Source organism: Podarcis liolepis (genome assembly GCF_965112155.1).
Source record: "Podarcis liolepis genome assembly, chromosome: 2".
Taxonomy (NCBI): domain Eukaryota; kingdom Metazoa; phylum Chordata; class Lepidosauria; order Squamata; family Lacertidae; genus Podarcis; species Podarcis liolepis.
In genome coordinates, this window is record NC_139555.1 from 35,339,845 (window position 1) to 35,357,394 (window position 17,550).

The 17,550-nt window shown below is 41.3% G+C and overlaps 2 protein-coding genes across 5 annotated transcripts in view; one reads left to right on the plus strand and one right to left on the minus strand.

Moving 5' to 3' along the window:
* Window positions 1–2: 2 nt before the first annotated feature.
* Window positions 3–2,744, minus strand: H3-3B (H3.3 histone B). Of its 2 annotated transcripts, XM_083487746.1 has the most exons (4): window positions 2,608–2,744; window positions 1,958–2,106; window positions 1,532–1,685; window positions 3–1,415 (listed from the first exon to the last, which is right to left on the minus strand). In XM_083487746.1, exons 2-4 carry the CDS (start codon window positions 2,083–2,085, stop codon window positions 1,287–1,289), a joined length of 411 nt encoding a protein of 136 aa, XP_083343872.1. In that variant the 5' UTR covers window positions 2,086–2,106; window positions 2,608–2,744; the 3' UTR covers window positions 3–1,286. The 2 variants fall into 2 exon arrangements, with proteins under 2 accessions (XP_083343872.1, XP_083343873.1); XM_083487747.1 differs by lacking the exon at window positions 2,608–2,744 and having other exon boundaries at window positions 1,958–2,122.
* Window positions 2,745–7,085: 4,341 nt separating this feature from the next.
* Window positions 7,086–17,550, plus strand: part of UNK (unk zinc finger) — a 50,521-nt gene continuing 40,056 nt past the window's right edge. For 2 of the 3 annotated variants that reach the window (XM_083487514.1, XM_083487515.1), the window contains exon 1: window positions 7,092–7,220. In XM_083487514.1, coding sequence (XP_083343640.1) covers window positions 7,123–7,220 — 98 coding nt within the window. In that variant the 5' untranslated portion in view covers window positions 7,092–7,122. Of the gene's footprint in view, window positions 7,221–17,550 lie in introns of all 3 variants that reach the window. The other variant, XM_083487516.1, reaches the window with a different exon arrangement.

Here is a 17,550-nt window from a genome sequence, read left to right on the forward strand (position 1 = left end):
GATTTGCATACTATTTGTATTAACCAAAGTTTCTACATTTAAAAATGAGAGACAGATTCAATGTAATGAGTCAAGCATAACTTACTATGACAGTTCAGTTTTTCAGTGTGTAACGTTACTAGCTTTGTGCTTACATTGTTTAAAGAAATCAGAAATAAGAATCTGAAGAACACTGTATATACACTTTTCGGTACACCCCCTTTACTCCTTTAATTTGTTATTTGCTGCCAGAGGCTGTCGACTAGAAGCCTAGGTGAAGAATTAACTCCATTCCCCAAAAAATAACAGCCTGATTGTCTGCTTTGGTTATAGAAACGGAAGCTGCATTTCAAAATATAAACGGCGATATCACTCAAACTGGTTCAAAACAAACCCAAAAGTGTAAGAGAAAAAGGGTACATGAAGAAACCAACCAAGGCAGCAAGGATAGGGTATTAACACTCAAGACCTAATTTATACCGCTTGAGTACTTTGATCAATAAAAGTAGGCCTAAAAACACCAAGTCTGACAGTGTTCTGATATTTAATAAGTGGGGAAAAATTTTCCAAATTAGCAAGCGTTTAATCACTCTAGGTTACATAAGTACAGCAAGCTTCTGCCGTAATTGGAGTTGCATACCAAGCAAGGAACAGGCTTAACTTGATTTGAGCAGGGATAGTATAAGACAAAATAGTAATACTACTTTCCCCACAACAATGACAAGACTCCTTGGGTGAATGTAAAACATTTAATTTAAAAATGTTGACACTACAATATATAAAATAGCTATTATAAATGCACATAGTGTATTCTATAGCTGCCAGGTTTACGTTTTTAGGAAACTGTAAGTTACACTGTGGTTAAGACTTGTAGTTTTACCCTTCTGAAAGTCCACATTCTATCACAGTGATGTATGGTCAGACTTAACAGCCCCAATTGTTAAACACTTGGATCAAGTTATAACCAGTTTTATTGCAAAAAGACCCTGTACACATTTATATCAATTCTAGTACCTTACAATTTTAGCTACCCAACAAGTCATTAACATACAGAAACATGCATGAAAAGCAAGAAAGATCACCCATCCCTTCTGCATATTAGCAACTTGTCACTGTTGAGCAACAAAGCTCACATCACTGAGTTTTTATGTGAACAGTCACTTTTAGCATTCATCCTGAGTGAAAGATGGAATGACTTAAGTACAAATGTAACATATTATAAACAATTTCATACAAAAAAAAGTCACAAATTGAAACCAAAGTATTTTACAGAATTTACTACAAAACACCATAAAAACTGCCTCCTCTTAAGCCCTCTCCCCCCGTATCCTACGAGCCAATTGGATGTCTTTGGGCATGATGGTGACTCTCTTGGCATGGATGGCACACAGGTTCGTGTCTTCAAAGAGACCCACCAGATATGCTTCACTAGCCTCCTGTTTTAAAACAAGACAGACAGTGTTAGAAACCATGAACTGGTACATGTAATTAGCCCTTTTCCCCACTCCCCCACAGCATACCTGGTAAAAAGTAACTATTAACACACTCATACCTGCAGAGCACCAATGGCTGCACTCTGGAACCTCAAGTCTGTCTTGAAGTCTTGAGCAATCTCCCTTACCAGCCTCTGGAACGGAAGCTTGCGAATCAAAAGTTCTGTGGACTTTTGGTAACGACGAATCTCTCGCAGCGCCACAGTACCAGGCCTACAAAATTAGTAGAATAGTGTGAACAAGGCCCCAAGCTGTGATACCTAAACTCAGATCTTGCCAGCAGAAAAGCATTCCTGAAAATGGCGCAAAGTGTGCTGCGGAGTGGGCAACCACTTCCCTAAACCAGACTCTACTTTAAGGTACTGTCAATACAGGCCTTATCATCTCTTTAAGTGCGTAGATATGAACCCCGGCCTGCTTTCCGGAATTCATTGCTGTTAAAAAAAAAAGACACACGTTCTTATTTCCACCCTCCCTTTAATTACCTGTAGCGATGAGGTTTCTTGACTCCACCAGTAGAGGGAGCGCTTTTCCGAGCAGCTTTGGTAGCCAGCTGTTTACGTGGAGCTTTGCCACCGGTGGACTTACGGGCAGTCTGCTTGGTACGGGCCATTTCCCTTTATTTATTTTTTTACTAAGAGGAAAAAGCAAACGAGATGTTAGCAACGGAATACCTTCCCTTCTAACTCTTTAGTATTTTCCCTACCACTTCGTGCCAGTTTCCACTAACCTCCTCCCCTCCCCGCCACTCTTCGGAGGAACTGCAGCGCAAGACGAATAGTAGCAGATGTCAGGGCGCTGCTCCCTCCGCGGCGGCCAACGGAGGACATTCCCGGGGGAATAGGAACGAGGAGTCACGCTGCCTCCCGCCCACGCGCGGTAGTAGTAGAACCGAAGCCACGATTCCGCTCCATTCCACCCCCGCCGGTAGTTACGTTGCCATGACTACGACTATTGGACTATCTCATTCCTCTCCCCCCCCCCATACACACCGCGGGCCAAGCGGAACAAAGCGGCCTTCACCACCCCTCCCCCACCACTCATGAAACACGGCCCAAAATACGAGAAATACACGTCCACCTTCCCCGCCCCCACCCACCGCCCCCCTCTCCGGCCGCCCCAAGCCGAAACTCACCACTTTCAGGAACGGAGCCTTTAAAAACACTTCCGCTCCTAGCAGCCGCGAGGTACACGTCCTACTCCTTCCTCAACGAACCCGCAACTGTCCCCTCCCCGGCGCGGGGACACTGTATTTATAGAGGGAGGGGGCCGAGAACGTCATGACCTCACAATACAGACACGCAGCGCACGGAGCCATTGGCGTCTACCTCCGTTGGCGCCGTGACGTTAACTGACACAAAGGCCGTTTCCCCGAATCTCGGCCGTGATTGGATGAAACCTCGACAGCCGATTGGTTGCTAAAGCTGCATTCCGATTGGACATCGTGAGCTGAAGCAGACCAATCGGAATTGGAGCCCAGGAGAAGGTTGTGATTGGCCGGCAGAAAACATAGTTTGGATCCTACTTTTTGTTGCAAAGCTCCACAATGGAAAGTCAATGGGAAAGAAAAGCTGTCCGTTTGGAGTGTCCCAGGCTGAATGAGGCGGGTAAACAGAAGGAAATACTGCCACATAAATTATTGTAGGAGGGAAAATGGTAAAGCCAGGTAGGAAGGTTGCAGTCGTATTTGAATATATCTGACTGTTTAGCGTCAGACCAAGTGGTACGAATAAAGGAAACTTCAAATATAAGTCAATAATTATTTTCTAAACAATATTGCACAGAACACGGATTATTTATTAAACAATATTGCACAGAACACAGATTAAAACGCCCCTTTAAAATGCCCTTCACATAATCATAACTCAAATATACTAAGGTTGCAAATTTTATATTTTTTTCAGTTTAACAGTATATAGAAGACAAATATTTCTTAGTCAAATTTAGTGGGTAAAATACAAATACTTTGGTAGGAAAACTATTACTCTATTTGGTACTCTAGCTGGCTTGCATGATCAAATAAATACCTGCAATAAGTAACATATACATATTTACAAAACAAAACATTTAAAATATGAAAAGTTCCTATTTAGCAAATACACATTATGTTAAGTGATTTTAGCTTCTTTATACAAACTCCCTGCAGTTTCTAGGATGAGGGCCTAATACTGCAGTCTGGTGTGAAATGCAATGAGAAGTATAGACTACTGATATGTACAAAACTATTGACATATTTTCTTATACATCTTATATATGAAGTGCATCCTAATTAAAAGCAATATACCTGATTCTATTAAAACACAGGTATTGCATTCTCTAAATTCATGTATTACTGATCACACAATAGCTAATGATTACATTAATTAATCCTACAGTTCTAGTATTTAACAGGATGCAATTTTGACAAGTCTATTATTCTTTCTAATCATAGTGTACTATAAGGTAATAGTACCAAAAAAGACAAACTGTTGGTAAGGTTTGAAAATGCCTTCAGATACAGCAAAACCAATTACATAATCTTTACTAGCCTGGGCATTTCTGTTGAAAGGAAGACGCATCTCAAAATTGTTTCACACTCAGTGCTGAAATTGCATTATATGTGCAGTCAAGATGAAATTGAAGATATAAACAATGGGACATATACTGCACACCTTATGAAATCCTGCTCCCCCACTGGCTCACAGAAATTTTATTACAGTGATAAAAGATTACTAATACGAGTGGCATGAAGATGCACAACATTTGCATTTCCAAACAGGTGTGACCAAATGCTGTTCATTTTAAGCACTATATTTTGTTACTGAACATCAAACATAGAAAATAGTTGTACTTTTGTGTACTTATTTTTATTTAGTTGTAGTGTATGTACTATAATCACTTTCCTGGGTGTGAACACTATTGAACTTTGTGGGACTTCTGAGTAAACATATATATTACTGTGGTGTTAGAACACCCAAGTTTCACAGAACAGACACCACGACACTGCCACACTCCTTCCCACTAGAAAAAAGGTCTAAATGCTTATAAATTGATTGCAAAATCAAATACTAATTATTGTTCTATTGAATACCTTTAACTTTCCTCCTTTTCTTTGCCATGGTATACTTATTTGGTCAATCTACAATGAGACAAACTGGACACATAGGTATGTCCCCCTTAATGATAATAACAATGCAATAAATGATTTATTGGGTTCCTCAAAGCATTTGTGTATTAGATCAAATGAACTAAATTGAAGTCTGCAGGAGTAGGACTAATGACTAGAGATTTGTGATATTTATTTATTTAACAAAACCACTTGGTTGTTATAAAACCCATACACATAAAGAGTGAGATAGACAAATAAGTTAACTAGCGGAGGTGGGAGACTTTCGACATACTGTATAAGATTAGTAAGTCTGTCTTGCACACCTATCAATAAGAATATAAGTCTAAGAAAATCGTATTGCGATGAAACTATTCTACCAACACCCAGCCATAAACTTATGATTTGCTGCTGATAGCACAAGACTTGCTTCAGAGATCCCAGCATCACACAAGGGCAATCTTTCACTCAAATAGCACTATCATTGCTGCTTACGTTCAAAGAAGCATACCCCTTACCAATAACAGAAGCATTATAACATGGGGGAGAGAGGCAATCAATTCCTTGTATCCCACCAGTCCAGGATATCTTTGGCTTCTAATTCCAGTATAGCTTTGCCCTGTTTAAGAACTGAATCAAAGCAATTTCCCATTTGCTTTTAAGGGCAAGCACCTTTCTGTGCTAGTTGATTTCCACACCAACATAGTTTGCATGGCTTTGTGTAAATGTGTAAGTTCCTGGAGGGGACTGGGGCTGCTGTGCTGCTTTCCTGGTCGTCCTCCTGCCATACTACCATCAGCTAAGCCATGGTTTGGCTTACTATGTCTGAACCTGGGCTCATGGTTTGTCTTGCTCTAGACAAACCGTGGTTCTGGCTTTGGAGGACACCGCTAGGCCAAGCCATGGCTTAGCCCGGAGCAATAGGAGAACTAGGGAAGAATGTAGCACCTGTGATCTCTCTGGGAACTTGCATGTTGTGGTGTCAGCCTGTGCTTGCATCACAAATACAATAAGAGATAGGATTAAGCTGTGTCTTTGGCCCTAACCAGTTTCAAACTGGGCAATAACTGAGTATTCCAGTCCTCATGTTCGCTCCTTGACTCCAGATGTTAAAGGATAAGCAAGACGAAAGCCTACTCTCACCACATATATAACACTAACAGGATGAAACATTGTACCTGAAATATTGCCATAAAGAGGCTAAAAGTGTGTTGGGGGGGGTAAAGATTCCAACCCTTCTAAAGAAAGTTTAAAAGGCATGTTCAGCCCAAAAGTTTACTTGGAAATTAGTCCAAATGGCTTCATTTCTGAATAAATATTGTAAAAGTCTGGGAGCATAAGACTTCAGTCCTATGCAAACTTTAAGCCACACTGAACAGTGTATGGGTCACTTTCAAGCCAACATGCATAGCAGTGTGCTGCATAGAAACCAGCATAATATACTTAAGTAGGAAGATACAGTGGTACCTCGGGTTACATACGCTTTAGGTTACAGACTCCGCTAACCCAGAAATATTACCTCGGGTTAAGAACTTTGCTTCAGGATGAGAACAGAAATTGTGCTCCGGCGGCACGGCAGCAGCAGGAGGCCCCATTAGCTAAAGTGGTGCTTCAGGTTAAGAACAGTTTCAGGTTAAGAATGGACCTCTGGAACGAATTAAGTACTTAACCCGAGGTACCACTGTGCTCAGTACTGCATATGATTTGACCCATGCCAACTACACAACTGAAAGAGGTAAAGCACCTTGTCTTCTGAAATGTTCTATGTAAATAAATTTATGTGCAATAAAGTCATTGCATTAACAATGGCTATACATATCTAGTTATTACTGTAAAGGTTTAACCATTTTATAGGTAAGTGGCATAGTTTATGACAAACTATTATATTTACTCAGACACCTCACAACAGCAGACAATAGCTCATCCTGTTCTAATGATAGATTCTATGAGAAGGATTTCGTCTAATCAACTGTTTTAAAGCCCCGATTTTCTCTCGGTATAGAAGCTGTCGTTGTCAACCAGAATTGCATACAGTACTGATTTGCCATCTTAAAACTACATAAACATCCTACAGTTTTTTACCAGAAGAACTAGTGCACAGACTCCTACATCTGCATTCCTACATCTGCGCTTGCTGACATTTGCTTCCAAGTGAACATCGTTTGGATCGGGCTGTATCAGTTTTACGTGCGGCTAAATTGTTCAAAACGCTTCGAGGCTTGCATAGCGCTGCTTCTGCTTAGATCCGCTTGATGGCAATCCATGGAGGAACTCATCCGAACTACAACTCCTATGAAACCCCGCGCTGTTGCACAATCCGGGGCAGCGAGCGCAGGGCACCCCTGGAAGTTGTAGTTTCATTGGCCGGAAGCCCAGTAGAAGAAAAGGGGGACTTTCCGCCATCACCGGGACTACAAGCCCCAGCATGCTTTGGGTAACCCGGGGCGGTAATGGCGGCGGCAGCGCCTGCGCATTGCGGTCTCCGTGCGGACCGCGCAGAGTGAATAATAAAGCTCTCCTCCTCGGTGGTAGCGGGCGGCGGCGGAGGGAGTGGAAGGCAGGAGCATGTCGAAGGGCCCGGTAGCGACCGGGCCTCCCGCGACCGGGCCGGTGGCGCCCGCCAGCGCGCTCCAGGCGCAGCCCGAGAAGCCGCAGCACTACACGTACGTAGCGAGAACACCCGCAGCCGCCACTTACTGCTGCTGCGACCGCCGCCGCCGCACCCCTCCGCCCGGCACCCGCCCGCGCGCCACACACGCCTGACGTCAGCGTGCGGCTCGCGCGCACGGAAGCCAACCGCCCGCCCGGAACCGGCTGGAACCGGTCGTGGCCGGCCTGGGCCGGTGGAATTTCGCCTGAGTGGGAGGGGGCGGGGCGGGAGCTGACACCCCCCCGCCGCCGCGCGCTTTTCCGTTCCCGCGCGCGAGTGCGCGCGCAAGAACAACCCCACATACATAATACACACACCCCACAAGCTGAGGCGCGCGATACCCATGATGCGTTGCGGCTCGCGCACCCCATGGCTCCCTTTACGTTGACTTGAGGGGGGTAGTGGGTACCTCTTTTAATCTTCCTCGCCCCCCTTTCCCCAAATCATCTGTTTTGTACTTGGTAGTGTCTCTCTCTCTCTCGGCTCTGCCTTCTTCCGCTTAGTAAAACGGTAATGCGTCTTTCCATGCCGCCAAGTAGGACGGTTGTGAACTCAAATGTTGGAAAAACAAGTGGTTTAGTTTACTATGTTTATATATAATCTTCGCTTTCTTTCTTTCTCAAGTACTAACCTCGTGTTAACGGCCGTGGGCTTGTGGTAAACACAAATAAGGGCATCCTTTATCTTATTTCGAACTGTGTTTTCAAGAGTAAAGGGACCATCCCATAAAATCTAAGCTGCTCTTTGCCAGAGCTTTGACTTTCTTTGCTGTTCTTCCTTGGCACTGGGTTAGTTTGTCTTTCTCTCGGGAGATGCCCCGTTAAAATTTCAAGAATAAGGGAAGCTGTGGTGTGTGTTCTGTGAAGTAAAGGATGCCAAGCCCAGGAGAAACGTTATGTAGAGTAAATTGCTATATTTCTAGGGGGGAAATGGTAACAAAAGAGAGAGCAGAAAATAGTGTTTTTTCTCAGTCGCTGTAGTACAAAATGCTTTGGTAGAAAAATGTCAAAGGGATACTGAGTTCTGAAATAAACGGCCTGTTAGTGTTCTGTGGCAATTGTGTGAGGAAAGTATTGTTTTCACTCCATTCAGAAATCCTGGTAAATTCTCTTGTGACCTAATTCTGTGAATAACTGGCTAAGCAAATGCAGGTATTTTGGACCAGACAGTGAATTATGTGCCACTGGTGACATCACCAACCTCTGTAGCATTGCACTGCAGGTGCAAATCCACAAAGGATGCTAGTACCTTGGCATAGTGTTGTGGGACAGTGGTACTATGCTAGAAACAGCCTTCATTTCTGTATGTGTCTTGTGGTATAATGCAAAGCTAATATATGGCATAGAATTGGCCAGAAATGAAGTACAGTCAGGTTAGAACTAAGAAAGTGCAACCCTTCATGTATCTTAGGCTGCAATCCTATACAGTGGTACCTCGGTTTAAGAACAGTCCTGTTTAAGAACGATTTGGTTTACAAACTCCGCAAAACCGGAAGTAGTGTCCCGGTTTGCGAACTTTACCTTGGTCTAAGAACAGAATCCAAATGGTGGAAGGGCACCAGTGGCGGGAGGCCTCATTAGGTAAAGCGTGCCTTGGTTTAAGAACGGTTTCGGTTTAAGAACGGAATTCCGGAACGGATTAAGTTCGTAAACTGAGGTACCACTGTACCTACATTCCTTGGACTAAACCCATTGAACTCAATAGGGCATACTTCTGATTGGACATGTGAATTGTCTCAAGGATATGGAGAAGTGGAATAAAAATGTTGTAAATCAATAAAATGCTTCAGAGCTAGTAATACCGCTACAAGTGGTCACTGTGTTTTAACTGATAACAAATGTTAGTGCAGAGTTGTCTTACTTGTAACACAGAAGATCCTGCTGCTGTAGCTTGCTCCAGTATACCTCCTCCATGCAAATGCTCATTTATTTAATAAGTTTTGAAATTAATGGCTTCCCAGCCAGAATGTGGTACACTGCTTCAGGAGGCAAAGTTGAACAATAAAATAAATTGGATACATAACTGTTGTGCAAAATTGCTTGGGTATTTGTTCTGCTGCTCAATTGGGACTCAACCAATTTTAATATCAGGCCTAGTTTACAAGTATGACTGTAACACACACACACACACACACACACACACACACAAATGGTGAAAGAAATGATACCAGGAATACAGTTCATAGGTGTGTTTTTTCATTTTTGCCTTGTGCGTGCATTTTGATTATTTTAAAGTTTACTGAACTCATCTGTGAGGTTTAAAAATCAGTTTTCTTGTAAAAATTTGCTCAGACAAGACTTGCTGGTAGACTTTGCAAATTGATGTTTCAAATGCAGTCTATTCTTTGCATGATCACACGTATTTTACTATAGTAATCAGAGCTTATGCTGAAGTGTGAGCTTACTTAGGAGTAAGTGGGGTTAAGATTGCAGCCTTAGTGCAGCAAACGCATTTGTGTTCACAGAATGTAATGCTTGGTATTCATTTGCATTCATTTGCTTATATTTTTGGCATTTTTTGGTTTTTTGTTTTGTTTTTGCAATGAGAGAACCACGTGTCTTCTGGTTCTGCTGACTAATCTGTCCTTGATCCCTTCTCTCAAAAAGTTACTAAAGTGTGCTGAATGTACTGAAGTTATTAATAAGTTAATGTCTGCTTATAAGTGTAAGGAATTTCTTGCTGGACTGTTTCTTACATGCATATTTATGAAGTAATTAGTAATATGTGTATTTAATAGTGTGTTATGACTTCATCTACTGTGAGGAATTAAACAGTTGCCTTTTCAAAGTGAAAACTTTGAGAACTGAGATAATTGTTACTATACAAGTTGCTGATGACTGTAGATATCTCCCTGAAGAAACATTATTGTTGCTTGAATCTGCCTTCCCCAGAAAAAAAACTGACAGCCACTTTTCACCAGTGTTAGAAACTGAGATATGAAAGCTAGGAGCTAAATGGCACCTTAAACCTAGGTTATGGGTGCAACAATGGAATATCTAGGCACACTTTTTAATAACAAGAATTGTTGTTGTTTAGTCGTTTAGTCGTGTCCAACTCTTCGTGACCCCATGGACCAGAGCATGCCAGGCACTCCTGTCTTCCACTGCCTTCCGTAGTTTGGTCAAACTCATGCTGGCAGCCATCTCATCCTCTGTCGTCCCCTTCTCCTTGTGCCCTCAATCTTTCCCAACATCAGGGTCTTATAACAAGAATACAAAGCTGAAAATTAATGAACTGCAGTTAAAATATTATGTTCATTTTTCATATGATCTAGTCCTTCCCCTACCTCCCTCCCTAATAGTCTTAAGAGGGTCTGTTCTCTAATCTTTGGAGAGTAGCTGGAAGTAAAAGGTAAAGAGACCCCTGACCATTAGGTCCAGTCGCGGACGACTCTGGGGTTGCGGCGCTCATCTTGCTTTACTGGCCAAGGGAGCTGGCGTACAGCTTCTGGGTCATGTGGCCAGCATGAGTAAGCTGCTTCTGGCGAACCAGAGCAGCGCACGGAAATGCCGTTTACCTTCCTGCCGGAATGATACCTATTTATCTACTTGCACTTGATGTGCTTTCGAACTGCTAAGTGGGCAGGAGCAGGGACCGAACAATGGGAGCTCACCCCATTGTGGGGATTCGAACCACCGACCTTCTGATCGGCAAGCCCTAGGCTCTGTAGGAGGCAGAAAAAGGTCTTCCTTTCTTTCCACTCCACAGTTTTAATCTGAAATCTTAGGCACAGTACTGCGCTCAGAGCTCAGAAACTGCTCACGCTAATGAAATTCCGTGTCACAAAATGCACATAGAATAATGAGAGTTTAGAACACTGCTTTCCACATTATATTAGGGACACTTAAATACGATCAGTTATCATTTTTATGTCTAATTGTCTCATAATGAAACATGGTTAAGATGACTGAGTTCAGACATGCTGATCCACTTCTGGAGCCACAACATACCTGTATCTTCTTTAGGCAGATACATATTTTCTTAAGCCTTTAAAATTTTAGGAGGGATTTTAATCTTGGAAATTAGAAGCAAGCAAATTTCCAATTTCCAATTTTGATAATTGGGTAAAGCAAAATAAAAACCCAGAGAGAGAGAGAGAGTATGTTCCTGTGTCCTTAACCAGCTGTACACCTTATACTGGTTAAAGTAGTTGGGCTTGAAACGGTAGCAACATTTTCTCTCTTTTATAAGATGTTGGAATGTATTGAGAATGGCAGGAATATAATTATGAAGGGGTTGTTGCTGGAATGTAAAAGTAGTTTTTTGTATGCCATTTAAAAAACACAAATCTAGAAATTGTGGCTGTGTGAGAAAGATAAAATGTTTAGGCATTGGGCTGTTTGAAATACAAAGCTAAACCATGGTTTTGGTGTTACTTAAACAACCCATCCCGCTCGCTGTTTTGGCTTCCCCTTTAGCCCCGCGCAGCCTCTCCTTGCCGGGAGAGGCTGTGTGGGGCTAAAGAAGCCATAGCCCCACGCAGCCTCTCCTTGCGGAGGGGTTGCGCGCAGCTATGGAAGCAGGCAAGGCAGCGAGCGGGATCTATCCCGCTCGCTGTTTTGGCTTCCCCTTTAGCCCCGTGCAGCCTCTCCTTGCCGGAGGGGTTGTGCGCAGCTATGGCAAAGCCTGCATTCGCATCTATAGGATGCACACACATTTCCCCTCAATTTTTGGAGAGGAAAAACTGCGTCCAATAGAGCGAAAAATACGGTATTTACTGAAAATGCAATTGAAACGATTTCGTTTAAATAGTGATGAACTTGATCCAGTGACACCAGTTTTTCAAAGTCATATAGTTATTTACATCTCCAGCACCTCCCTGCTGCCCCCGTGCCTCTAAGCTCCCCTCCCAGGTAATCCCACCCACCCCAGAGGGCTGTACTGCACACTATGGGAGCCACTGGTTAAAGTCATGTGTGAAGAAGGCAAGAAAGTGAGTGAAATCATAAAATCATAATACACTCCTGAATTTGCTTTCCTTTTTTGTAACACCACAGATAAAGTTATAAACAAAGGCGTGTCTGCTTAAGGTGACAGTTCAATCAATGAGTATGACTGATAGATAATTCTATCAGTCAACCATTAGCTCTTCCACTTGCAATTTTCAGAGCAGCTATTAAAAGGGAAAGCCTGTATAAGAGACAGTAAGAGTTTACTAGACGAGAACTATAAGGAGTAATAAGTGTGAAAAGCAGTGAGATTTCCATGTGAACAAAGCTCATTGTGCTGAAGAAGCTGAAGATCAAATGTAGTTATTGGCATGGTATGTTTGTCTCCTTTCACAGTAAAATGATCATGTGAAATATTAGCTTGAGTATTCCCATGCAAAACGCTTAACTAGTGGTCTATTTTTATAAGCAAATAGAACAGTGTTGGTGTTAAAAGGATTTCAGTGAGATTTCTAAGTAATGCTTTTTTGGAATTTTGCATCTTGATCTTGGCAATATGTTTCCTTCTAACCAGGGGACTATGAACACAGAACTCATGAGTACCTACAGCAGACCAATTCAGGCGTAGTTTCTGTACCAAACTGAGCAAAACTTACTCCATTGCTGGATGTGGTTTTACTTTTGCAATGTAGCAGCCTGTTTTTACACATGGTCAAGCTGATTAACTTGCTGATTAATAGGGAAACCTGTTTGGGGCAGTTACCTGAAAATTCTGTTGATTTTAGCAATTAATTTTTTTCCTCAGAGAAACATTTTTGGTTTCATTTTCAGTCAAGGTACTTTGGCTTAACTCTGTTATGAATCTGTCACACTAGGGCTGCAGTATCTAATTAAGTCAATGGGATTATTCAGGAGTTGGCTGCAGGCTACAAGCTTTTATACTAAGACAAAATAGCTCACATACTTCCCTGTTCCTGGAGTTGAGGTGGCACCTGGAATCTGTTTACAGAGTTTTGGCTGTAGCATTGGGAAGCATTCTTCAGTATTCTGCTGGAAATAGATATAAGGACATGCTTATTTTGAATTGCAATTTTATAATTGCACTAAGAATACGTAGTTCTTGAAATGTTTTATTGGCTCTCAAGACCCCAGAAACATAGTCATATGAAACATTTTACAATTTTGCGCTCTGTGTTTCGGGTGTGTGTGTGTGTTTTCCCAGAGTTGGGTGGGGATAGAGAATCAAGAAATGTTACAAAATAACAGAATGTCATGGCAGTTGTTACATATGACAGCAGTTAGATGAGCGCTTTATACATTTGTGGCATTGTGTGAACATCTTATTGAATGTTTTCATCTTCTGTTTAGCTACTTTCCTTAATTTTTGTAAATGAGTTATTTAAGGGACTAATCAGTGTCATTGTTAATGCCAATACTTCCCCTCCCCCTCAACAACACCCAGAAGTAGAGTCACTGAGAGTTTGATTGCAGTTTGACATGTTCCTGAAGTGAAGATGTTATAGTGCAAGGCAATACCAGTGAGTTCCACATGATTTGAAAGTTAAACCCAAGAATCATTGGATTTTCACCTGTGTGTGGAAATTATACCTTGGAATATGTTAGACTGAAGCAAAACAAGCATTTCTTATGACCAGTTGACAAGGCTGTATTCAAAGGAAGTGAAAGCAAGTGATCAGGTGTGTTAGGAAAAAAAATATTCATTTTAAAAAATGACTGGTTGTGCCAGAATGTTAATGGAGATGCACATTCAAAAGCAGTCACATTGAAAATGATCCACTTGGATTTATTCATTTGGATGCAAGCAGCATTGACACCTAGTGCATATTTAAATGCATTCTGCATTCAGGACACCACAGATGAAAAAGCCCTCTCCTGTGTTGACATCTGCCTCATCTCTCCTAGTAGGGCCACTCTACAGAGGGCAGTGGAGTAGAAACATATTAACAGTCAGACACATTATTTCAGGAGTAGGGCGCCCTTAAGGTACCTGAGTTCCAAGCTGTCAGGGGCTTTAAAGATCAAAACCAGTATCTTGAACTGGGCTCAGAAATGAATCAATAGTCACTGAAGATCTTTTAAAACTGGCAGGATACATTCCCAGTGAGCCATAGTTGGCTTTTAATGATTCCAAGTACATTAGTTTTTCTGTTAGTTAAGTTGATGATACTTTAACAGTTAGTTTGAATGCCAGATTGTTATTTAATTAATTGGTAACATTTGCTTCTTATACTTCTGCCAGAAAGGCACCCAAGGAGACCATCTTTAAGGAGTCAAGCAATATAAGGGCCAAGTTAACAGAGCAATCCTATGCATTTTTGCTCAGAAATGAGTTCTCACTGTGTATAATAGAGCTTATTGCCAGGTTAGTGTGCATAGATTTGTAACCTTAAATCTTCAGTAAATATTTAAATGATACTGACAGATTGCATTTCTTGAATATTTGTAAATGTTTCCTTAAAAAGAGGCATAACTTATTACAGTCTCCTTATTTGCAGACATGGTTTTCTTTTGTTTGGGTGTATATAGTTTTTTTACTAGTATCATGTACACAGCACCAATCTAGTGAAACCTTGTTATGGTTTTCACTGTTACCAGAGGTACAGCTATCCTCCAGTTACATACTTCCTCCTGGTCCTGGGCTTGTAGAAATCCCTGCCATTGGGAGGTGTGTCAGGTCTGAAATCTTGAATTGTGCAGACAGGCAGTTTATGCCTTTAAGTTTAGGCGAACATTTGATCTTTAATTTGATATTTTTTCTTTCTGCTGTATTTATTGTTTTATAGAACATAGTCTGCGTATACACAGGTTGCACAAGCAAGAGGTTGCTTGCAGTGCAGCCTATCTTTCCTTCTCCCCTACACCCACCCAAAAAGCCAGGGTGTCCAGGGACTTTCCTGAATGGCACAATGTGTTCACCTGAATTTGGACAGTTTCCCATCCAACTGTAGCTCCGCCCCCCCATGACAAAGCTCATACTATTTTGGGAAGCTCCTTGGCCACCCACATTTCTTAGTGTTTTATGGTTTTATTGTACTCTGCTTTGAGAACTGCTTGTTACACACCACCATAGTTAACCTGACCCAGTGTCCTGATCACGACCCAGCATTTCATTCAGATTTCTTATGAGGAGAGGAAATTGATGCAAGGACTGCCACCTCCCCTAAAATAAATGGGCAACCCATCCATAACACAGCTCTTTCTGTAAGTGAGCATGCAAGAAGCCCTAGGACCAGATACTGGTGTGGACATATTGGAATAATTGTCATTTGTATGGACAGACGCTAAATGACACCCAGCCTAGCAAGTGTGAAAATGAAGCATTCCTGAAAGGAAAAGCTAAGTAACCAGACTTGTGTGGGCTGATCTTGCTTTCTCAGAGGTGAATTAATGGTACTATCATTCTGATTGTGGATTTCCTGGCTGTAGGAGTATGGTATTGAAAATGTGTTTGCGGGCTAAGTTTTCCTGCGCTCTACTTCATATTAAGTCTTACATGTGCCAGTATCTTTCAAATGAACTTGTTTTATAAGAAATTAATATGGTATTTTATTCATGTAAGAGTTCTTTGAATTTATTCTTTTCTAATCTTGTAAAGCTGTTATAAATATATCCCTGTTTGTAGATTCAAACCTATTCACAGTATGTTACGTACTCTCTATTCATGGGGGGGGGGGGGGAGCAAGTTTCTCCAATGGTTGAGCATCCTTGAAAGGAAGTACATCTGCCTCTTTTAGTTTAAAAAGTAAACCTGTAATTCTAAATAATCAAATTCAGGATTAAGCTGCAAGAAATATGAATGAGGACAAAATATAAGATGCATAGTGTATGAGTGCAAGGCAATGAATGCAGAATATGAAGTGTGTGTCTATTTTGTGAAGCTTGGCCAGGTATGTAATACTGTACTTGCTGGTAAAAAATTATTATACTTGTATAAGGACCCTGTATTACTGAGAGTTTCTTTCAAGTATCAGCTTCTTAGTCATTAGCAGGAACTTCATAGCCCCAAGCTTCTTTTAATACCCAAACCAACAAAATCTCGACCAAATAAGCATTCAAAGCTGCCCTCTGTAGGCCATACTAGAGGCTGCATAGCAGATCAGCTCCTATTAGCTGACATGAGGTTCCGCAAATAAATGTAATGATCCCTTGAGCCTTGACCTTTAAAAAGAAAATAATTAAAAGTAGCCACAAAAGGTTGTGAGGAGGAATACTTTGGTGAAAGGTGCCGGCTTAAACCTTTTCCTTCAACACTCCCTCTGCTATTTTTCTCTGGGGTGTGGGGTGGGGGACAGAACTCTTCCACTCAAGTTCACAACTTCCTACAGCTGCTTTTCATTACAAAACTATCATGAGATTGTTAGATGTATCTGCCATGTAATTTCTTGTTTGGTCTCAATTCCATTTTGTAACATTGTATTGTGATTTGGCTAGATGTCATGGCTGTGATTTCGATGTTTCCAGAAATCTCTTAGGATCAAGAATTCCATTTTAAGTTCTTGAAATAATTCCATACAAGGGTCATTATCTTTTTTTACTTGTGTTTCTTGATCAGTAGTGAAATGAACTCTGGTGACTTGGTAATCAGATTTAATGCCTCCTTGAAGTTAGGACAGGAATTTAATTTAGTGCCACATTACATTTACATTGTCACAATACTTATAAGATTGTTGCAATTATTAATGTACATCAGTTACAGGGCTTATAATTAATTTTGCAGCAATAACAGATCACCAGTAAAGTGGATGAATGCTGCACACAGTATAATGATAATTTAACTTAAGACGATGCTTAAATATATGATGATCTGTAGGAGAATTTTCATGTCAAGCAAATAAATACCTGTTGGTCAATATCTTCTCCTTTGGGTTGATTCCTTTGACAAGGATGTCCTTAGGGACACAGGCAGAGTTCCATTTCTTGCAATGAAGTTATTACCCAGCACTGATTCTATTTTAGAAGTGTTGGAGTACTGAAAGGCAGAAAAAATCTCTGGGGTGGGGGGCTGTATCAGGTCCTGTATCAATCTAGCAACTGACGTTCTTCCCAGCATAAGTATGCATCAGGGCAACCAAGGCTGCTTCTGTGTAAAAACAAAAACAAAAAAACTTAACAGGTATGAAGCTAGTTTAGAAATGAATCCAACCAGGCTCTTCCAAAATTAACTGCCACCACTCATTTGGACATCATGCCTGGGCAGGGAATGTTATCATTAACTACATTCTTTGGATATATGAAGATGCTTCACTTGTCTTATTTCACAAAACATTTGAAAAAGCATGTTAAACATCTTGGTCAGAGAGTTTAAAACCCCCCTGATATTTTACCTTCCCATGCTATTTTGCCCTTTTACAATCTTTAGTTGTGTTAAGTGGGAGAGCTGTTAACATACCCAGGCAACCCCTCATTTCTGCATGTTTAATATGTGTTCAACTG

Excerpts from the sequence above, each read along its gene's own strand:
- H3-3B (XM_083487746.1), bottom strand. The coding sequence starts at position 2,085 with ATGGCCCGTACCAAGCAGACTGCCCGTAAGTCCACCGGTGGCAAAGCT. Across the intron at positions 1,686-1,957 it reads AAGAAACCTCATCGCTACAG|GCCTGGTACTGTGGCGCTGC; the intron begins GTAATTAAAGGG and ends CTAATTTTGTAG. Across the intron at positions 1,416-1,531 it reads CAGCCATTGGTGCTCTGCAG|GAGGCTAGTGAAGCATATCT; the intron begins GTATGAGTGTGT and ends GTTTTAAAACAG.